General features: G+C 37.0%; 1 protein-coding gene across 10 annotated transcripts in view; it reads left to right on the top strand.

Annotated features, from left to right (window-relative positions):
* LOC106142717 (KH domain-containing, RNA-binding, signal transduction-associated protein 2) overlaps positions 1 to 23,738 on the top strand; it is a 162,612-nt gene that overhangs the window by 114,132 nt on the left and 24,742 nt on the right. For all 10 annotated transcript variants that reach the window (XR_009657370.1, XR_009657371.1, XM_060951271.1 and 7 more), the window contains exon 3: positions 21,094 to 21,191. Coding sequence is in view for 8 of the 10 variants with exons in the window: in XM_060951271.1 (XP_060807254.1) it covers positions 21,094 to 21,191 (98 nt within the window). In the remaining 2 variants the exon portion in view is untranslated. The remainder of the gene's footprint in view (positions 1 to 21,093; positions 21,192 to 23,738) is intronic.

Genomic DNA, 23,738 nt, shown 5'->3' with positions numbered 1-23,738 from the left:
GAATAATTTTCCCCGCTTTTTTTTTCACATTTTCCATTATTTCTTTGCTCCTTATAGTTGCAGCGTGGTGTTATATAGCCTAAAGCCTTCCTCGATAAATGATCTATTCAACGCAAAACGTTTTTTTTTATTCGAACCAGTATTTCCTGTGATTAGCACGTTCAAACAAACAAACTCTTCAGCTTTATAATATTAGTATAGATTGACTGACCCGAAGCAGAGATCGTGGCAAGTGGAAAGAGGTAGTCTCTGCCTACCCCTCCGGGAAAGAAGCGTGATTTTATGTATGTAGGTATGTATTGTATGTTTAATATGAAAAACTGCCTCATTCGCTTGCTAGTGATATGACCAGTACATTAAAACAAAACCGTATGCACCCGTTTTGCATCCAGCGCACCAGTGGTTTTGACAAATCGGTCAGTATTACCCGTTCATCTGAAAACCGAAATCCGAACCGTATCCGGTCTGCTCACCATTCCGGTACGGTTTTGCCGGCTTTTGTAACGGCTTTGTGGGTTACTGCCACTGGACTATTAGTTAATAGCCCGAACAGATTGAAAACACAAATGAATGTGTGAATTTTTTATGTGCAAAAGGTAATTAAATGTGCATACAACAATAACGTCTTTATATATTACTAGTAAGATAGAGCCAACAGTATTGAGAAGACGATGGAGTTGAGATTCAAATAATAAATAAATATATACGGCACAAATTACACTGATTGAGTTAGCCTCGAAGTAAGTTCGAGACTTGTGTGACGAGATACTAACTCAACGATACTATATCCTACTACTATTATAAAGGCGAAAGTTTGTATGGATGTTTGTTACTCTTTCACGCAAAAACTACTAAACCGATTACCATGAAATTTGGTATGTAGGTAGCTGAAGACCCAGAATAACACATAGGCTACTTTTTATCCCAGAGTTCCCGCGGGATTGATAGGGTTTCCATGCGGACGAAGTCGCGGGCGGCCTCTAGTTTATTATAAAACTATGTGTTATTCTGGGTCTTCAGCTACCTACATTCCAAATTTCATGGTAATCGGTTCAGTAGTTTTTGCGTGAAAGAGTAACAAACATCCATACATCCATACAAACTTTCGCCTTTATAATAGTAGTAGGATACTTATATAGATAAACATCCAAGACTCAGGCCAATCAGATTCGAACCCGGGACCTCCGGTGTCATTTCAGTTCTAACTACTACAATAGTCACTGGTTTAATAATGGGTACAAAATGAACCCCGTAGGGTATAGCAACATTATAGTATTTGCAAGCAATCAACAGCTAGTAGGTACATTCATTCATTCATTCAAATAATCACGTCTATATGCCTTGCGGGGTACATAATATCATTATCATTACTCGCAGCCCGACCCTAGATTTTTTTTCTGTTCTCGTAGACATTCTGAAATTTATTCATTCATTCATATAATCACATCTATCTTTATAAGTCTTGCAAGACTGACAGGCCACGTTCAGCTGTTAGGCTTAATGATGAAATTGAAATTCAAATAGTGACAGGTTGCTAGCCCATCGTCTAAAAGAAGAATCCCAAGTTTATAAGCCTGTCCCTTAGCGGCCTTTTACGACATCCATTGGAAAGAGATGGAGTGATACTATTATTTTTTACATTAGTGCCGGGAACCACCCGGCACACTGAAAATTTAACTTTAAGCTAACTCAACATTCTAAGAACTCAACTATCCGGTCCTAAATGGACATTTTATTTCACAGTTGGTACCGGCGCGTGATTTGCAAATGCAAATTATATAACTCACTAGCTGTTCCCGCGACTTCGTCCGCGTGGAATAGTTTTTTGGGCATCATTGAAGCCCTCAAGGATGAATAATTTTCCCCGTTTTTTTTTCAAATTTTCCATTATTTCTTCGCTCCTAATAGTTGCAGCGTGACGTTATAGCCTAAAGCCTTCCTCGATAAATGATCTATTCAACACAAAAAGAATTTTTCAATTCGAACCAGTAGTTCCTGAGATTAGCGCTTTCAAACAAACAAAAAAACTCTTCAGCTTTATAATATTAGTATACGAGTAGATTTCACAAAACGCAATATTTCCTCACGAAAACAAGCACTTGGCTATCACCAGTTCAAAGCTGTCGACCCAATTACAAATGCGACACTTACGAATGCTGCAGGTAAATGCAGAAGTCGGTCCGAATAAATAATACCCAGTATCTGTGAATTATTCATTGCGATGCGCCCGTGATGCAAATATTGAGATCCAGCGAGCGTATGGCACGCGCAAGGCAGAGGCGGTAGCGTTTGTTGTTAGAAGCGACAATCGAGCGGTTAATTGACTTTTGCATTTATTCTACATTCATTCATTTTTTTTTTAATGTACCAAGACAATGTGCATTCGTCCACGATTTAGATTTAAGAGATCTATATTTGTAAATTGACGTCCGATGAAAATGCTGCAGTGTAGTTTGTTCCGCCGTTTTTTTCTACACACGCGCTTTGGAAGCGGTAGTAGTTATAATTAGATTTAAGTGATGTGACGTCAATAAGTGATACCTTGTATCCAATTTTGAAAATAAATCTATTCTATTCTATTCAACAATTCAGATTTATATAACGATTATATGTATAACTTAAGGCCGCCCGCGACTTCGTCATCAAAGCAAACATCCACACTGACATACTCACAATCTTTCGCATTTATAATATTAGTAGGATTGCCATTAAAAATGCAATGCTGCCAGCATTCTGGGCACACTCCCGCAAGTTGATGCCATGCAAGGACTGTACAATTTGTAAATTAATATTTTGTTTGTAATCATCTTTATTTCTTTCTTTTTTATAATAATAGTAAGTTTTAGTTTTAATTTGAGTTCATTTTAATTAAGTTTTCCATTTACAAAAAAGATATAAGTAAAGTAAGTAAAGTACAAAAAAGAATAGGACCACTCTATCTCTTTCCCATGGATGTCGTAAAAGGCTATTAAGGGATAGGCTTACAAACTTAGTATTATTTTTTAGGCGATGGGCTAGCAACCTGTCACTATTTGAATCTCAATTCTATCATTAAGCCAAATAGCTGAGCGTGGCCTATCAGTCTTTTCAAGACTGTTGGCTCTGTCTACTCCACAAGGGATATATGTAGATGTGACCATATGCATGTATGTTGTTTTCATCCATCCTCTCCACATGACCAAACTATCAAAGTATTCTTTGTCTCTTCCTGTCACTATATCCTTTTTTCACATCGTAGTATTTTCTTACATACATACACACATACATATAATCACGTCTATATCCCTTGCAGGGTAGACAGAGCCAACAGTCTTGAAAAGACTAACAGGCCACGTTCAGCTATTTGGCTTTAAGATAGAATTGAGAATTAATTAGTATTTTTTTATTGCTGTTTTTACTCTGTCAGGTATGTAATTTATAGCATCAAATTTTTACAACTTGTACCAAAAGAACAACGACTAAATAAATGCCGTTTTATTTACACTTAGGCTCAGACTGGAAATATTTCAGGAATTTATGTTGTCGCGTGTAATTTATCAGCGTACATTAAATTACTTCTCGCCTAATGAATGTTGTCATAATATGAGGGCATTAGAGTTATTTTATAATCTTCTTTAGAGAGTAAATTTCATAAAGTTGTTTATTACAAGCTTGAGTTATGGGTTTTGTTGAAATATTGATAATTCGCCTTTGTTTGTGGTATTATTCGCAGTGAATTCTACATACATACATACATATAATCACGTCTATGTCCCTTGTGGGGTTGACAGAGCCAACAGTCTTGAAAAGACTGATAGGCCACGTTCAGCTATCTGGCTCAAAGATAGAATTGAGATTCAAATAGTGACAGGTTGTTAGTGCATCGTCTAATAGAAGAATCCCAAGTTTATAAGCTTATCCCTTAGTCGCCTTTTACGACTTCCACGGGAACTAGATGGAATGTTCCGATTCTTTTTTTTATTGGTGCTCAGAACTTGTATTATAAATGCTCCAGTAAGATTTCGGATAGACATTCGTGAACTAGAAGAAAGAAAGAAACTGGAAGATAGCCCGGAAGATTTTATTTATTTTTTGTTTAAGCATATCGACAAAAGTACTTACGATCAAATTGATACGCATACATACATATAATCAAGTCTCTATCCCTTGCGGGTTAGACAACCATACTTATGGATACGCGTGATCGGTATATTGACATTGGAGAAAAAAAGCACATCAGAAAAGAGTAACAAATATACACCTGCCCTTTTCCAACTAAAAAACCAATATTGACCGACTGCAATTCCGAGTTCAAACCGGTATTTGCACAGAGCTCAGAACGCGGAGCTCGACGCGTGCGCCGCGCAGGCTTCAGCGCTTTGTGGTTATTTGTATTCCGTTTTCGAACCAATAAGGATTCCAGTCAGCTTCGATTCGTATAACCGGAACTACAGTAGTATTTGTTTTAATTTAATTCGTAACTTTAAACTGGATATTTTACTGGCTACTGTGGTCCAATGGTCGACCTTTATGTAGGCCTTTATGTAACCTTCTTTATTTGTATTTAATTATTAATTGTATATAAATATTAATGTGCCGTGTGGTTCCCGGCACCAATATAAAAAAGAATAAGACCACTCCGTCTCTTTCCCAATGAATATCGTAAAAGGCGACTAAGGTATAGGCTTATAAACTTGGGATTCCTCTTTAAGGCGATGGGCTAGCAACCTGTCACTATTTGAATCTCGACTCTATCACTAAGCCAAACAGCTGAGCGTGGCCTATCAGTCTTTTCAAGACTGGTGGCTCTGTCTGCTCCGCAAGGGATGGTTGACAAGACATGATTGTGTGTATGTGTGTTGAAAAACAAATAATTGGTTGTTTCTACATGTGTAAGTATTTAATAAATTACCTGACGAATTCAATACATTGACTGTGGTTGATAAAAATCTTTTTTTTTTATATCATACGAGTATCATTCCAACAATTCAAACGAAAACAAAATCCTTCCACAACTTTCCGAGCTTAGCACATACATACAAACAGACAAATAAAATAGAAGTTCTTTATAATAGGTAGTGATACATTATAACGAGCTTTATTCACTCGGAAGATTCCTTCATCGGCTGACCTGTTTTCCAAATGATTTCATTTCTAATTAATGTAACGCGTACTTCTTCAGTTCACTGGTTTTATTCAGTGGAGAGAGCGAGAGGGATGATAAAAATCAAATGTTATAAGATTTCTATTGCTCCTCCTCCTGACTTCAGTCCTGGATACATCCTAACCATTCTGGAGAGGAGCCCGGGGTATGCCTTTGACCATGGACCCTAGATCGGGTGAGTCAGGTGTTTACATGAAGTAACTCTAACTGACCTCCGCAACCTTTGCAGGGGAATCTACCCCGTACATACATACATATATATGGTCACGTCTATATACCTTGCGGGGTAGACAGAGCCAACTGTCTTGAAAAGACTGAATGGCCACGTTCAGCTATTTGGCTTAACGATAGAATTGAGATTCAACTAGTGACAGGTTGCTAGCCCATCGCCTAAAAAAGAATCCCAATCGTTTGTAAGCCTATCCCTTAGTCGCCTTTTACGACATCCATGGGAAAGAGATGGGGTGGTCCTATTCTTTTTTGTATTGGTGCCGGGAGCCACACGGCACTATTGAATCTACCCCGTATTGGATCGATCATGATTATACATCCAGCTACCGAATGTGCAGGTTTCCTCACGATGTTTTCCCTCTTCGTAAGATCATCGGTTAGTATTCAAACTAATGTATACATAACATCGAAAATAGTACTGGATGTGTTACCATGATCGATCCAATATAGGTTAGGTTTCCTCTGCAAAGGTTGCGGAGGTCAGATAAGAGTCGCTTCGTTTAAAAACCTGACTCACCCAATCCAGAATTCATGCTCAAAGGCAAACCTCGTGCTCCTCTCCAGAGTGGTGAGGATGCAACCAGGACTATAGCCAGGTTGAAGAAGAATTGTTATCTGGATGACTTCATAGGCATATCTTCAAAACTCTTACTCTGTTTGTAGTTAAAAAAGTCTCAACAAAGGATCTTATCGATAAACTCATCATCGATCTATCCACATCACTAATATACAACTAAACCACTATTTATCTCTGCGACATCTGCTTACAATATCCACAACGATCACTGAAATAACGACTCTATAATACTCCGCATAAGTATCAAATTTATTCATGGAATCAACAGATGGCCGGACTCGACATTATGTAAATGCAAGAAGTACAGTCAGTTAGATAATATTTCTATACATTAATATACTATTATTGAATCACATATAATACGGTTTTAGTTCGGTTAAGACATCCGAATATAAAATATGATATTCGTAAAACAGGTTAAATTCTTACTGAAGCAATGTGCCAGTGACATTTTTCTTCTTTATGTATGTACATTAGATTGATGACCAGCCTCTGTTTTATGGTGATCTTAGAATATATATAGTCATAATAAAAAAAAAACTATTTACGGGACTGATTATACAGATTGAGTAAGCTTTAAAATAAGTTCGAGACTTGTGTTAAGAGATACCTACTAACTCAACGATACTATATTATGTAATAAATAATTATATAGATAAACATCCAAGACCCAGGCCAATCAGAGAAAGTTCGTTTCACATTATGCCCTGACCGGGATTCGAACTAGGGACCTCCGGTGTCACAGACAAGCGAAATACCGTTGCGCCATAGAGGCCGTCAATAATTCTTCTTTAGGCGATGGGCTAGCAACCTGTAACTATTTGAATCTCAAGTCTCCATCATTAAGCAATGCAGCCGAACGTGGCTATTTCGAGACTGTTGGCTCTGTCTACCCCGTAAGGAATCCGTGATTATTTAATAACAAATTCAATTGTTACGTAATTGTTTATTTTGAATAGTCTATTTATAAGGATGAAATAGATATGAGTTTAATAATGGTAGTAATTATTTTAACTTGTGGTAATAAAAATACAATTTTATAAACTCGTACTCAAAAGGAAGTGTTTCTGGAAGCGAACTGTACCTAATAGATTAATCACATGTTTGTAGTTCATTAGTGGCTCGGACAGTATTTGCGTTGTCCAAATTAACCCACCGTCAAAGGGGAAGGTCTTGGGAAAACACACTTGATCCTTTAAGGGCTAAGGGTTCAAAGAAGTGCACGCTCAGTTTATATTTACAGATATCACGTCTTAATTTTTTTTATATATACGGGACAAATTACATTGATTGAGTTAGCCTCGAAGTAAGTTCGAGACTTGTGTTACGAGATACTAACTCAACGATACTATATTTTATAATAAATACTTTGATAAACATCCAAAACCCAGGCCAATCAGAAAAGTTCTTTTCTCATCATGCCCCGGCCAGGATTCGAGGATGAACAATTTGCCTCAAACCCTCAAGGATGAACAATTTGCCCCGATTTTTTCACATTCTCCATTATTTCTTCGCTCCTTTTAGTTGCAGCGTGATGTTATATAGCCTAAAGCCTTCCTTGATAAATTGTCTATTCAACACAAAAATAATTTTTCAATTAGAACCAGTAGTTCCTGGGATTAGCGCGTTCAAACAAACTCTTCAGCTTCATTGAAGTCGATCACATGTAATGAATAAAAAAAGTTTATAATACAATTCCAAAATTTGCCGTCATCACGAAATTTACATGCTCTTTTAACAAAAATTTATGAAGATTTTTCTAACACGCAAAAATTACCGCATCGTAAAACAGTTACAACTAGCTATTAAAGTAAGTAACATCGTTATTAAAAAAAAAAACATTTAAAACCGAAATAACGAGGTGAGACAAACGGCATCCATAATTCATATTTCCGACAATTTAATACTTCAGAAACTGGGTATCGCATGCAAAATGCACTTGGACGCTGTCCAAATTGTCCAAATCTATTTCTGAGGAACTACACTGTTTTGTTGATGATTTAAATTATTTAGTACACGCCCGAGATAGTGTTCAACTATCATGTTTATTAACCATCGACGAAATAACGAAGGGGTGTTATAAGTTCTACGTCTATATTTGTAAATTGACGTCCGGTGAAAATGCTGCAGTGTAGTTCGTTCCGCCGCTGCTTCTACACATGCGCTTTGGAAGCGGTAGTAGTTATAATTAGATTTAAGTGATGTGACGTCAATTAGTGATTGCTAGTATCCAATTTTGAAAATAAATATTTTCTATTCTATTCTGTATATTTGTGTACGCGGTATAAAAGCGATATAACAAAAACCACTCAACAAGGGATAAGTTTATAAACTTGGTATTCTTCTTTTAGGCGACAGACAAGCAACCTGTCACTATTTGAATCTCAATTCAATCATTAAGCCAAAGAGCTAAACGGAGCCTATCAGTCTTTTTAAAACTGATGTCTCTGTCTACCCCACAAGGGATATGGACGTGATTATATGTATATGTAATGTAATAAAAAACCAAATTCGTGTTATCCGTTCAGCTCACTCGATTTTGATTTTGTGTTTATTTCTTTTTCAAACGTGATGCCGCCACAAAATTTTTAATGACATTATTTTGACACGACTCGATTTCGGTACGGACGGTAATCCGTTTAATTTAATACGGGCTGAGCTGCGGGCAATAACTAGTACCTACTAGTACAGTCAACCGCATATCAAGTTTTCTTGCTTAGAACTCTATGGCGTGGGTGTAGAGTTGAGTTTGCAGTGAATTTGGGTAGGTTGATATGCTCTTATGATTTAATTTTCGTATAAATTAATTAATCACAAATATGTATTCTCTCGTTCACATTTCTATTCTAAGTTTGGATAATTGTGAAGTGGACTTTATTGAAGGAAATGCTGCAGTGAAGTTGGTTACCGCTTCTTCTACGCTGACGCTTTGGAAGCGACAGTCAACTTGGTTTTAAGTTATTTATTTGACGTCAACCAATGTTGTGAAACCAAAAGACATGACAATTATTAAGTGATTTTGAAATGTCCTATAATAATGAATAGGACCACTTCATCTCTTTCATATGGATGTCGTAAAAGGCGACTAAGGGATAGGCTTACAAACTTGGGATTCTTTTTTAGGCGATGGGCTAGCAACCTGTCTCTATTTGAATCTCAATTCTATCATTAAGCCAAATAGCTGAGCGTGGCCTATTAGTCTTTTCAAGACTGTTGGCTCTGTCTACCCCACAAGGGATATAGACGTGACCATATGTATGTATGTATTCCTTGAAATACCTTTCATATGCTGATATCGTAGGGTAAGTTAGTGTAAGACCAATTCCAAACAGTCATGTTTTCACGCCCCGGGCTCAAGATGTTGTTCTTGGCTAACTTAGTTATATTCAGGCATGTAAGCTAACATACATATATACCTACTAAAATTTACTGACTTGTCTTGAACTGACTATTTTATTCGGAATCAATTTTATATTTATTATCACTATTTTCATCTCAATTCTATCATAAAGCCAAACAGCTGAACGTGGCCTGTCAGTCACTACAGGACTGTTGGCCCTGTCTACCCCGCAAGGGATATAAACGTGACTATATGTATGTATTAATATTATATTATTCCAAATTGTGTGGTTTCAATGCATGCCCTTTTTTCTAGACTTAGTTCTGATCTAGATTTTGGGTGTTCAAAAATCAGTAACTTCATCGAATCAGCTAGATTAGGTAGGACCCCGGGCTCTGAATCAATACCTTTAATGATGCATACATACATATGGTCACGTCTATATCCCTTGCGGGGTAGACAGATAATGATGCAACTGGGAACAAAATCAGATAATAAAGACCGTGTGGTTCCCGGCAAAAAAAAAGAATAGGACTAGGTATTTCATCTCATTCCCATGAATGTCGTCAAAGGCGACTAAGGGAACGGCTTATAAATTTGGGATTCTTCTCTTAGACGATAGGCTGTCATTATTTGAATCTCAATTTTATCATTTAGCCATACAGCTGCACGTGTCCTATCAGTCTTATCAAGAGTTTTGGCTCTGTCTACCCCGCAATAGACGTGATTAATGTATGTATGTAATGTGTGTAGAGAGCACGAACCAATACAAATATGGCCACTAAAAGCTTGATTACTTAATTATTGAATGATACATACATGCATACATATGATCACGTCTTTATCCCTTACGGGGTAGACAGAGCCAACAGTCTTGAAAAGACGGATAGGCCACGTTCAGCTATTTTTTGAATGATGATAAAAAAATCTTTAAAAAAGTACCAAATCCCTAAGCCACAGGCGCAAAACAAAACTCCTCTCTGGAGAAGTGATGCCCTAACGCGATGAGGAAGAAGAAAGACTGAAAAAATATGAACCTCAAACTAAACCTAAAATTTGTGCCGTGTGGCTCTCGGCACCAATACAAAAAAGAATAGGACCACTCCATCTCTTTCCCATGGATGTCGTAAAAGACGACTAAGGGATAGGCTTACAAACTTGGGATTCTTTTTTAGGCGATGGGCTAGCAACCTGTAACTTGTTGAATCTCAATTCTATCGTTAAGCCAAACAGCTGAACGTGGCCATTCAGTCTTTTCAAAGACTGTTGGCTCTGTCTATCCCGCAAGGGATATAGACGTGACCATATGTATGTATGAGCCTAAAACTAATAAAGCAGACGTTTATCCAGGTTGTAATTAAAAACTCTGCCATGCGTTTTCCCCAGGAACACTTATAAATTGTAAACTTCAAAGACGGCCGGCAGTAGAGCGTGAACTAGGATACGCCACGCTACGCTCGGGAGCGCTTGGTTCGAGGCATAGGCGGCAGCGGGTATGAACCTTGGCTGTTCAACCATGTTTTTTTTACATACATACATACATATGGCCACGTCTATATCCCTTGCGGGGTAGACAGAGCCAACAGACTTGAAAATACTGAATGGCCACGTTCGGCTATTTGACTTAATGATAGAATTGAGATTCAAATAGTGACAGGTTGCTAGCCCATCGCCTTAAAAAAGAATCTCAAGTTTGTAAACCTTTCGCCTTTTACGACATCCATGGGAAAGAGATGGACTGGTCCTATTCTTTTTTATATTGGTGCTGGGAACCACACGGCATTTTTTTTAAGGATAAAACCTGTTTTCGGCCTACCACTTGATCCTTTACGCAGGGATGTGGGGATCCAGGAATGCTATCAAAACTAAGCGAGAGAAATCTTCTATGATAGAACTAAACTTTCTGTTTGAAGTAGGGTAATGTTTTTTTTTATTCGTATTGCAAATACATTTTTTATTATTACAATTTTATTTAAGCGCCTTCCAATGAGTAGAAACTTAATCTAAGCAAGGCCGCTTTGCTATGTCTTGAGGTATTTTCTTAAACTTAACATGGCCGCTTTCCTATATCTTGAACCCCACGGTTTAATTTAAGTAAGGAGACTAAAGGTTGAGACATCATGCGAAACATCAAATGATGCATCAAAATTGTTACGCTTCTTAGCTTGTGGTTACAAGTTTTGATAAGGAGAAAAAACGAAATATATTTCAGTAATCTGTGTCCGATTTAACTTAGAGAAATGACACCGGTATAAAAAGATTCTTCAAGCATAAACATTATTGAATGAATGAATAAAAGAGTACATCGTGTCGATTTACATTAATTGGTGGGTTTATAAATTTGGCGTGTAAGTTTTTAAGAGAGGATTTCCCAAAATTCTCACGGGAACAGAAATTTGCGGGATTTTTCGTAAAACTCAAGCGAAATGATATGCCTGAAGATTAAATGGCTTATGACGTTATTGAGTGTAAAGTTAAACATTTAAACCATCACGCCTGTCTCCCATTGGGGTAGGCAGAGACTATGGTTTTCCACTTGCTACGATCCTTACAGACCTCTCCCTAAAATGAAATGGTAAATAAAAATACTAATTTCTAAAATTAATAAATGAATAAAAATCGCTTTACGCTTGTTACTTGTTTTCTTTTTCCCGCTGCGAACATAAATGTCACTTGAGCTAGTCCAACAGAGGCAGAGAAAAACGATATTTATCAGAAAGAATTCCTTTAGTACCTATTTTGAAATAAGAATAGTACAATTTATATATTAAATGAAGCTTTTCTTTTTAAATGGTATAGCCAGGCTAATTAAAAACGTTATTTTTCAAGTATTCTTATTTCTAATCGTTGGAGAGAATGGTTCTTTAGATGTATTAATATGTACTAAGAGCCGTGTGGTTCCTGGCATCAATAGAAATAAATGGACTACTTCATCTCTTTCCCATGGATGTCGTAAAAGGTGACTAAGGGATAGGCTTATAAACTTGGGATTCTTGTTTTAGGCAAAGGGCTAACAACTTGCCACTATTTGAATCTCGATTCTATCATTAAGCCAAAAAGCCGAACGTGGCCTTTCAGTCTTTTTAAGACTGTTGGCTCTGTGTACCCTCGCAAGGGATAAAGATGCGATAATATATATGTATGTATATTTTATTCCTTATCATACCCGGCCAGGATTCGAACCCGGGATGTGTCAAAAACATTGCGCACTACCGTTGCGGTGCGCCACAGAGGCCGTCTTATTATCTTTTTTACTTAATATGCAAGTACTTAATTTGACACAGTAATATGATAAATGCAATGGAATTTCAAGAGGAAACTATAGAAACAAACTTGAAAACTAGTTCAAAAGCACAAATTCATAACCTTTTTAAAGTACCTATTTAATTAAAATACAAATTTCCACTTAAAAAATCCGTTTCGAGTGTTCTCGACGAATCGACGATGAGTACGTATCATTACAACATTTTTTATTACATTTAAAAAAACATAAGTATTTTATTCCGTAAATTCGTTAGTGAAAATTCAAATTTCGTATTTTAAATTTCATATTTGAAGTTGCTGCCTTATTTTACGCTCGGCTCAACGTGAAATAAAACAGGGTAGTTTCGAAACGAATGACTAAAAATTCAAATTTAAAAAATGGAATACCTTCTTTTATATTTGAATTTTAGGTACAACTCATACAAACCACATGTTTATAACTCATTTGTAAATTAGTTTAATGTCCTGAAAATTATTCTAATATTCTTGAAGCTTCCTCTTGAATCACTCTACCTGTTACAAAAAACCGCATCAAAATCCGTTGCGTAATTTTAAAGATTTAAGCATACAGACAGACAGACTAAAATAGCGACTTTGTTTAATACTATATAGTGATATTTTCCAGAAACTCAAAAGAATTAGTCCACCATGTCAATAGGTCTTTAGCGGACGCCCTCGCTAAAAAAGTGAGGGTGTTGTGTGCTGTGCTGCAAACTGACAATGATAACATAGAGTCCATCAAAAACACATGGGGTGAAAGGTGTAATGAATTAATATTTTTGAGCAATGGTGAATTAGCTTCCATGAATAATCCGTGGGATTAGCGCGAGTTAATTAAATTATGCCGTGCCGTGTGGTTCCCGGCACCAGTACAAAAAAGAATAGGACCACTCCATCTCTTTTCCATGGATGTCGTAAGAGGCGACTAAGGGGTAGGCTTATAAACTTGGGATTCTTATTTTAGGCGAAGGGCTAGCAACCTGTACCTATTTGAATCTCAATTCTATCGTAAAGCCATACAGCTGAACGTGCCTTACAGTCTCTTCAAGACTGTTGGCTCTGTCTACCCTGCAAGGGATGTAGACGTGACTACATAAATATTATATTAATTTAAAAGTGGGAACCCCGAAGGGTATATATTGCAAAATTAAGATTGGAACGGCAAGCGGTTTCTATTTTAAACAAGACATCCATACTATATTATAAATATATTATAACTTCACTACATAATATATAACAAAGTCGCTATTTTAGTCTGTTTGTCTGTATGCTTAAATCTTTAAAATTACGCAACGGATTTTGATGCGGTTTTTTGTAACAGGTAGAGTGATTCAAGAGGAAGGTTTTTATGTATAATAACATTTATAATTTTGCACCCGTGCGAAGCCGGGGCGGGTCGCTAGTATATTATAAATGCGAAATTTTGTTTATTTGCTTGTCTCTTTATGCGTTTACTAAACCAATCTTCTTAAAATTTTGCATAGGACCTAGGATACTTTTTATACCGGTAAAAACTTTAAATGCCGTGGTATTTGCGCAAAACCGTGTATTCTTTTATAAGTGGCACTAAATTCGTAGCTTTTTGTAGGTGGCGCTAGATTCATATATTTTTGTAGGTGGCGTTAAAATTGTAGCTTTTTGTAGGTGGCGCTAGATTCATATATTTTTGTAGGTGGCGTTAAAATTATAGCTTTTTGTAGGTGGCGCTAGATTCGTCGTTTTTTGTCGGTGGCACTAAAAGCTAGTATTAAAAACGGCTGGATATCAAATAATTTGTCAACGTTTTGACAGCCTGTTTTCTAACACTTATCTATTTCGGAAATGGATGCCATTTGGGTATATTTACCTGCCAAAGTGAAGAACATGTTTGTTTGTTTGTCCCCTTCATCAAAACGTCACTTTTGTAGGTATATTTAAAGTGCAATTTCATACGGTCCCTCAAACGCTAACGGTGTAATCTATCATCCACAACAATACCTATAGTCACATCTTCATCCCTTACGGGATAGACAGAGCCTACAATCTGGGAGGCCGCATTCAGCTGTAGGTACGGCTTAATGATGGAATTGAAATACATATGTTCGCAAATAAAGATTCAGATCCTATTAAAAACTCTGTTGTTTTAACAAACATAGTATTTCTCAGCGCTCCTTAATTCTATTATCATCAATTTCAAACTTCACTGTACAATTCCTACGCCAATCCACGTCGGCGTCGCTCTCTGGTTCTAACTCGATTGAACTGGTTCAAACTGGTTCTAAGTAGTTAGCTCCGGCTGCGGTTTTTAACTACCGTTGTACAAAGTTTTAGTTTTAGCTTGTGTCCACCTGGATTGACCTGGAAGCGGCGAATTCTGGAAAACAGGACAACGAGTTGGTTTTGAAGTTAAATTGATGTTATATCGTGTTAACATATAAGTTTTTTTTTATGTAAAGAAAGAAATCTAAAAATGTATAGATTTTTGAACTTTCTGATTACTTAGGTACAATGATGTTACCACAAACACCTCACAAATTCGTACATTATGCAATATATAATTTGTTATTTCATTGTAGTTTGTAGGTTAAGTTAATGTCAAATCAAATTGGGACTTTCTAGAAAAATGTGAGATCAAGAGTACCCGAAACAGACGAGCTTGCATATAGAAAGTTATGAATGTGGACGAAGCGAAAGAAGTATGCAGGGATCGTGACAAGTGGAAAGATGAAACCACTTCCTACCCCTCCGAGAAAAAGGCGTAATTCATGTATGTACGAGTATATAACGTCAAAGTTAGAAATAATCCAATTAACTGAAGAAAATGCCATGCTTCATGATTAGCTCCAACAAACAATGTGGTCAATAGAAATGGAACTAGCGCAAACCGGTTTCCGTCGGTTAACACCGGATCGATCCGGATATTGTTGCTTTTAATTGCATCTGTTTGTGATTGTTAATTGGCAAGTCTGTTTATGCTGAAATTCAATTCTGTGATCGGTTGCGCTCCTTGCTTTTGTTATGTGCTTAATTTTGAATTGGGATGTCTGTCTCATAGCTTAATAATTATTTGATGTAGGTTCATGATTGATAACGGATACATCGTGAGAAGAGAGGAAGGTTATGTTACTAAAAGGGTCTTAAATAGCTCCGAAAAAGAGATGGACGGACAGCGTAAAGCATTGTATGAGAAAGTGAGTGAGGTGACTAGTGACTGAAGTGATCGGAAAAATCTAACATATTGTGCAAAGTGACAAAGCAAGGTATCACACGCTGCCGTGAATATTCTACTAGTATTAGTGACCACTACGCTGGACCAAATTACAGCTTCGTCTCGTTTGAAGCGCGCCACCAAGCGTTCTGGGTATTAAAACAGGTAATGTATGAATTGTGAAAGATGTAAAATAAAACAACCACCCCTACATATTAACATTACATATGAAAAAGACGTGGCATCGTGGTATGTACATGTACATACATACACATACATCTACCAGTGTCAACAAGGGCATACCGGTTCAAACCAGTTTTAACCAACGCTGCGGGTACCTCAAGATAAGGCAACTGACGGGTAAGTTTTAACTAAATGTACGTCAGATATCATCTGTAAGGCCATGAGGGCGATTCGTCTGATGCCAGAGATATTTCTTTTGTGTCAGGAAAATTGTATTGTGTTGTGAGATGTTTGTTTGATTAAATGTTGAACCTTGAAGTAATGAAACGAGAAAAATGTGTACTCTACGTACAAACGCCTTATACACGTTGATAGGACATTATCATCATGTGACATGTCATATACCTACTGCCGTGTGGTCCCTGGCACCAATACAAAAAAGAATAGGACCACTCCATCGCTTTCCCATGGATGTCGTAAAAGGCGACTAAGGGAATATGCTCACAAACTTGGGATTCTTTCTTTAGGCGATGGGCTAGCAACCTGTCCCTATTGAATCTCAATCCTATCATTAAGCCAAATAGCTGAACGTGGCCATTCAGTTTTTTCAAGACTATTGGCTCTGTCTACTCCGCAAGGGATATAGACGTGACCATATGTATGTATGTATGACATGTCCTATCTAAACGTTTAAACATTTTTTTTTTCATTATAATGGGACATATCTCGTACATTAATAAATAAATAAATAAATATATACGGAACAAATTACACAGATTGAGTTAGCCTCGAAGTAAGTTCAAAACTTGTGTTACGAGATACTAACCCAACGATACTACATTTTATAATAAATACTTAAATAGATAAACATTCACGACCCAGACTAATCAGAAAAAGTTCTTTTATCATCATGCCCCGGCCGGGATTCGAACCCGGGACCTCCGGTGTCACAGACAAGCGTACTACAGCTGCGCCATAGAGGCCACATTACTTTTATGATAATTATTATTTGTTGTTTTCAACTAAACCAATCGGCAAATAAATCCGGTAATAACCAGGCTTGGTAATCCACAAAATATAAAGTTACAATACTGCAATAATATTTAACAAAATTAAAGATTGCTATCCACCACGCAATGAACCACATACAGTAAATAATAAATATATACGTGATAAATTACACAGATTGAGTTGAGTTGACAAATTACGAGATACTTACTCAACGATACTATATTTTATAATACATACTAAGATAGATAAACATTCAAGACCCAGGCCAATCGGAAAAAGTTATTTTATCATCATGCCCTGGCCGGGATTCGAACCGCATAAGATACCTAAGCGCACTACCGCTGCGCCACATATATCGATATGGACGTGACTATATATTTTTACCTGAATCACAATTACGTCATTAAGCAAACCAATCCTCAACTCTCTAGAGACCACGATTTTATAGAATAATAAATATATATCATACGTGATATATTATACGCAGATTGAGTTAGCCTCGAAGTAAGTTCGAGTCTTGTGTTTTATAATAAATACTAATTTATATTATACAGATAAACATCCAAGACGCAGGCTAATCAAAAAAAGTTCTTTTCCCATCATGCCCTGGCCGGGATTCGAACCCGGGACCTCTGGTGTCACAGACAAGCGTACTACCGCTGCGCCACTGAGGCAGTGGTACAATCGTAGTCACTATAGCTTGGGTAAGTCAGGTTTTTACACGAAGCAACTCACGTCTTACCTCCGCGACCTTTGCAGGGGAACCTAATTTATATTGAACCCATAGTTTACATATCTCAGTGGATAACTACCTTTATTCGAGCTAGGTCAAACCACTAATCTGATGGCGGACAACCGTCAAACTATCAAACTCCACGTTACAGGAGCAAAAGCGACCCTAAGTGAATTACAATAGAAACTATTTTACAATGCCAAATTGCTTTAAATTTAAGGATCGATTAGGGTGTGGTCTCAGAGCGAGTGTGTTTTCATCTCTCCTAAGGCAAGTGGACAAATTCGCATACATACATATAATCACGTCTATATCCCTTGCGGGATAGACAGAGCCAACAGTCTTAAAGACTGATAGGCCACGTTCAGCTATTTGGCTTTAAGATAGAATTGTGATTCAAATAGTGACAGGTTGCTAGCCCATCGCCTGAAAGAAGAATCTCAAGTTTATAATCCCTTATCTCTTAGCCGCCTTTCACAACATCCATGTGAAAGAGATGGAGTGGTTCTTTTTTATTTATTACTGCCGGTAACCACACGGCACTAAACCAGCATTAAATTAATAAATTAAAATATCTCCCGCTTTTTAAAACGCCCTACAACCGCAGCTGTTTGTGTTGCCAACTCGCTCGGTCAATCCGCACAAGTTAGCCCGATCTCAAACCGAATTAACTTTCCTGGTGTTTATATTCGACAAATTGACTTGTATTTTATGTAGGTACATACATATGATTTTATTACTATTTTATAGAGAGTAAACTTCAGATTTTTCTTTAGTTGGGTATCTTTGATTGAAATAGCATCACACATTTTTGATTTAAAACCAGTTTGTATCACGTCTACAATACGATATGGTAGACAGAGCTAACAGTCTTGAAGACTGATAGGCCACGTTCAGCTGTTTGGCTTAATGATAGAATTGAGATTCAAATAGTGACAGGTTGCTAGCCCATCGCCGAAAAGAATCCCAAGTTTATAAGCCATCCCTTAGTCGCCTTTTACGACATCCACGGAATGGAGAGTGGGATCTTTTTTTTTCTATTGGTGCCGGGAACCACACGGTACATTTTTACTAACGAAAAATACACAAAATTAAAATAACCAAGCTTGTTCCGAATGGAAGGTAGCTTGAAATGAATGCATAAAATCTACCCGCAAACCAGATGCAGCGAATTTAAAATGAATATAAATTAGTGGCAGATATTCCGCACTTTGAAAGTCAAATCTTGACATAGTTTTTTTTTTTTTTTCAAATTTAGCTAAAAACAGATCCGCGGAAACGCGGAATTTCGTGCCACTTGTTTTTTTTTAATGTTTCTACATTCATTTATGCGTTTGAACGTGGCTTTTCAGTCTTTTGGGGAATATTATCTCTATGTCTACCCCACAAGGGATATAGACGTGATTATTATGTATGTATATGTATACGTTGCAATATATAATCCATCCATCCATCCATTTAATCACGTCTTATCCCTTGCAGGGTAGACAGAGGCCCAATGAAAAAAGAATAGGATCTCTCCATGTCTTTTCCATGGACGTCGTGAAAGGCGACTAAGGGATAGGCTTATAAGCTTGGGATTATTCTTTTATACGATAGGCTAGCAACCTGTCACTATGTGAATCATAATTCCTCAGCTTTATGTGGCCTTTCAGTCTCTTCGACACTGTTGGCTCTGTCTACCCCGCGTCGGATAACGACGTGGGTATATAAAATCTATCGGATAGCTTAATCTGTAAGATTTTTATTTTACTCATGCGTATGATTTATATTTTCATACATCTTCAAAAATCATTTAGAAAACAGCTATATATCTAATTTAGTACATACATACATCCATTAATCTGACAACGTTCTTAACTGCTTCATTTAAATTCAAAGTAAATTCGAAATTCATATTGAGACAAATTCAATTTGCGCAATCTATGTCAGCGGTTTGATACAGTCTGGTTAAAGTCCTTATCAATTTATATCGTCTTGCAATTTGAGAAAACCGTAATTATACATACATATAATCACGTCTATATCCCTTGCGGGGTAGACAAAGTCAACAATCTTGAAAAGACTGATAGGTCACGTTCAGCTGTTTGGCTTAATGATAGAATTGAGATTAAAATAGTGACAGGTTGCTAGCCAGTCGCCTAAAGAATAATCCCAAGTTAATTAGTCTATCCCTTAGTCGCCTTTTGCGACATCCATGGGAACGAGATAGAGTGGCCCTATTCTTCTTTTTTATTGGTGCCGCGACCCACACGGCATCATTTCAATTTGAGGGACTTCGTTCTCCTGGTATTAGACCCGGTTACATCCTTCATCCTTCTTTTTGGAGTGGAGCCCAGGGTGCGCCTTTTGATGGTGATCCGGGATTGGGTTAGTCAGGTTTTCACACTAAACTTTGACTTCCATATGACCACCGTTACACTTTGCAGGGGAACCTAACTCATATTGGTTACTTGAGAATTGTTTTGAAAAATGATTTTTTACAATCCTTATCAAAATGAATATTTTTTGTTCCTCAAATTAATATTTATCCATTTAGTCATACAGTTGAACTGTGTCTACAACGTAAGAAATATAGACGTAATTATATATATGTATCACAAACGAAAAACAAAGAGCGATTTCTATCAAATCTAAGATAAAATAATAATATTGGGGAAACATTTACCTCTACGAAAAATGTATCATACGAAGTATGTGTTACAATAAAAAATCTATGTGAAAATTACAGTTCCCAATTCTGATAACGCAGTTAAAAAAAAATTCTTTGCTTAAGGAGTATACGAGTACATTTTAACATTTTACTTCGGCCTTTTGCTTTGGACGTATTTAAAAATGCATTTTTTTTATGAATGTTATTTTTAAACAAAAAATCTTCTATTCATATTCACCTTTTTTGTTCATTATTGTTCGCTCTCTATAAATCATTGTTAGGTACGAAACTGGCAGTCTACGAAAAAAGTTTGGAACATTAAAAAATCGAACACCTATTTTTTAAGCCTCGACACAGCTGCGTGAAATATTACTACACGGTCAGAGGACTTGAATTGAGCGCGAAATCCTATCGATATGACAGTGACAGCTGTCGAATGAAAATTAAAAATGGCGTCCTCTGTCAAATAAAGGTTAGACGACGGGAATTTGGCGCGCAAATATGTATGTCGTATCAAATTTTGATTGATTATTCTTCTCTACCTTTAGTGTTATTTCTAGCAAATGATTTTTCGATTCCTTAACATTATTATTCAATTAGAATAGGTACTGCTTATCTTATTTTTAAGTTCATAGGGCAACAAAATCGGTCAATTAGTTTTTGAGATATTCATAACTTCATAATTTCTTTTTAAAGTGGCGTTCGTTCGTTGTGACTTTTATTTAAAAACAATGAAAATACTTTAATTTATATAAATTTTCCTTGTTGCAGGTGAATGGCGCGGCGAGAGGAGAATGTTGGATATCACAAGAGACAAACCTGTCAAAGTGTGCGTCAGAGTCGTGGTGCCAGTGAGAGATCATCCTAAAGTAAGTGCATAAAATGGTACGCCATATTTTAATTTTTTTCTATCTCACTTTTTAATTTTAAGTTTTATATAATTCTAAATAAAATGTTTTTGTCCGCTAGAATTGTGATTTTATGACATTTTTTGATTTATATTAAAATAAAACTACCATCGAATTGGAAGCCTCCTCCTTTTTGAAGTCAGTTAAAAAAGAATACGCCACCAATGCCCAGAATTTTCTCACTGGAAGGGAAATTAACAGGATTTCTCGCTTCACGCGGATGGAGCCGAGGGTGTATCTAGAATACCTCTTCTTCTCCAAATAACAGAACATAACTCACCTTGTCGCAGTCATCAAAACGAATTGTGGCAATTTGATAAAATAATACGAGACCAAATTGGCCTGCCGCCGCGTTTTGTTGTAAGGGGATCCTTTGTCAGGTTATTATCCAAAAAATAAAGGACGTTTCACACTAAGATATAAAGTTTCGCTCATATGACAAAATAATGGTCCATTACCGCCCAATACATCAATTCAAACTGTACGTAGTGTCAATCGCATATCAAGTTACATATATATATATTTATAATCACGTCATCGTCCCCAAACGGGATAGACAGAGCCAACAGTCTCGGAAAGACTGAAAAGCCACATTGAGCTGTACGACTTAATAATGGAATTGATATTCAAATTGTAACCGCTTGCCCATCGCCTAAAAGAAGTCTCCTTAGTTTATTAGCCTTTCTTAGTCGCCTTTTACGACATCCGTGGGACAGAGATGGAGAGGATGGATTTTTCTATTTGTGCCGGGAACCACACGACACAATTAATTCTACATTTCTCAATTTGTATAAGAATTTCATTTAATGATGATTATTCTATGTAAGTCTACAAAAGGTTCTGTGTTAGACCTCCAGTTATTTAAAAGTCCTATACTATTATAGAACCAATGTTTGTCCTGGCGTTTCTTCGAATTATGTTGAAGTTTGAAATAATACTATAATAATAAGTAAAAAATCGTACCAAAATCATATAAACAACCTTTGTAATTTTGTTTCTTGTGTTTATCAGTCTCGATGTTTTCTGTGTACATAAATTAGTAAATAAATAAATAAATAATAAATAAACAGTATAAAAAAGCCTTAACTACCCTTACAATAGACTAAGCAGTTAAATATTGACATAGCTGAGTATGACCTGTAAGACGCAGGAGTGCTTATCAAACAAGCTGATGGCCAGCGAATAATAGCATATTATAGTCAGCGGCATAAGTGCTTGACTAGATACATACATACATAAAATCACGCCTCTTTCCCGGAGGGGTAGGCAGAGTGGAAAGAGGTAGTCTCTGCTTGACTAACATGAACATAGTCCATTTCTGTGATAAGTACATACATACAAACATAATCACGTCTATATCCCGTGCGGGGTAGACGGAGCAGACAGTCTTGAAATTACTGATAGGCCACGATCAGGTGATTTTGTTGCTGATAGAATTGACATTCAAATAGTGATAGGTTGCTAGCCCAAGGCTTAAAAGAAGAATCCCAAATAAGCCTATACCTTAGTCGCTCTTTACGACATCCATGGGAAAGAGATGGAGTGGTCCTATTCTTTTTTCTATTGGTGCCGGGAATCACACGGCACACTAAAAAAACTTAGGTTTATTTTTTACGCGATGTGATGTCGCATATGGGATGTATGGATGATGAGAATGTCGAAACATAAGCAACCTTCACTCTCTATGTTTTCGAGGCTGTTGGCTCTGCCTGCCTCCCAAAGAATAACGACGTAACATACGCCTGTACGTAATTGCATTTATACTTTAGTGGGTAGACAGAGAGTAAGCAGTCGAAAAGACCACATTCAGCTGAATGGTTTAAAGATGGAATTCATAAATATGTTGAAACTAGAGGCCACCCGCGACTTACTCCGCATGAAATCCTGACATACTCACAAACTTTCGCATTTATAATATTAGTAGGATGTAAAAATATGATAGTGTCTAAGAATATAATATAATAATATACGCAGTTACCGAGGAAAGTACATAAATAACATTGAAGTGCGAGGGGCAAGTGACACTGTAATTTTGTACAGAACAGGTGCGTGCCACTTAATGGGAGAAAAAATATACACAGTCAGAGGGTTTACTACGGAACATAGAAATTCGATGTTGCGTACGATGTTAACTCACTCGCGACTCGCTCGTTCCATACATACATACATGAAGGTACTTTATTTTTCTATCTTCAAAAGATTCATGCCCTACTATCTCTTTATCTCTGCGTGTTTCCGGTCGCATCCTCCACAGAAGTGAAGAGGGGTCCCACTTCTGACTTTTCTCTCTTCACTTGGTCCGGTTTTCGGCGTCCTCTGATTTCAGTCCATTGGCTCGGATATCATCTCTTGCAACGTCCAGCCATGATCTTTTTGGCCTGCCCCTTTTAACCTGGCCTGGTGGTAGCGGCACGACCAGACATCTGTTCCCCAAGTAGTCTGCCGTTTTCTGCAAGACTTGGCCGTACCAGCGTAGGCGGCTCTCCCGCATTTTGTCTTCTACGTCAC

Source organism: Amyelois transitella, chromosome 24 (assembly GCF_032362555.1).
Source record: "Amyelois transitella isolate CPQ chromosome 24, ilAmyTran1.1, whole genome shotgun sequence".
NCBI lineage: Eukaryota > Metazoa > Arthropoda > Insecta > Lepidoptera > Pyralidae > Amyelois > Amyelois transitella.
The sequence above is the reverse complement of the archived record's forward strand: the minus strand, read 5'-3'. Positions and strand labels throughout refer to the sequence as shown.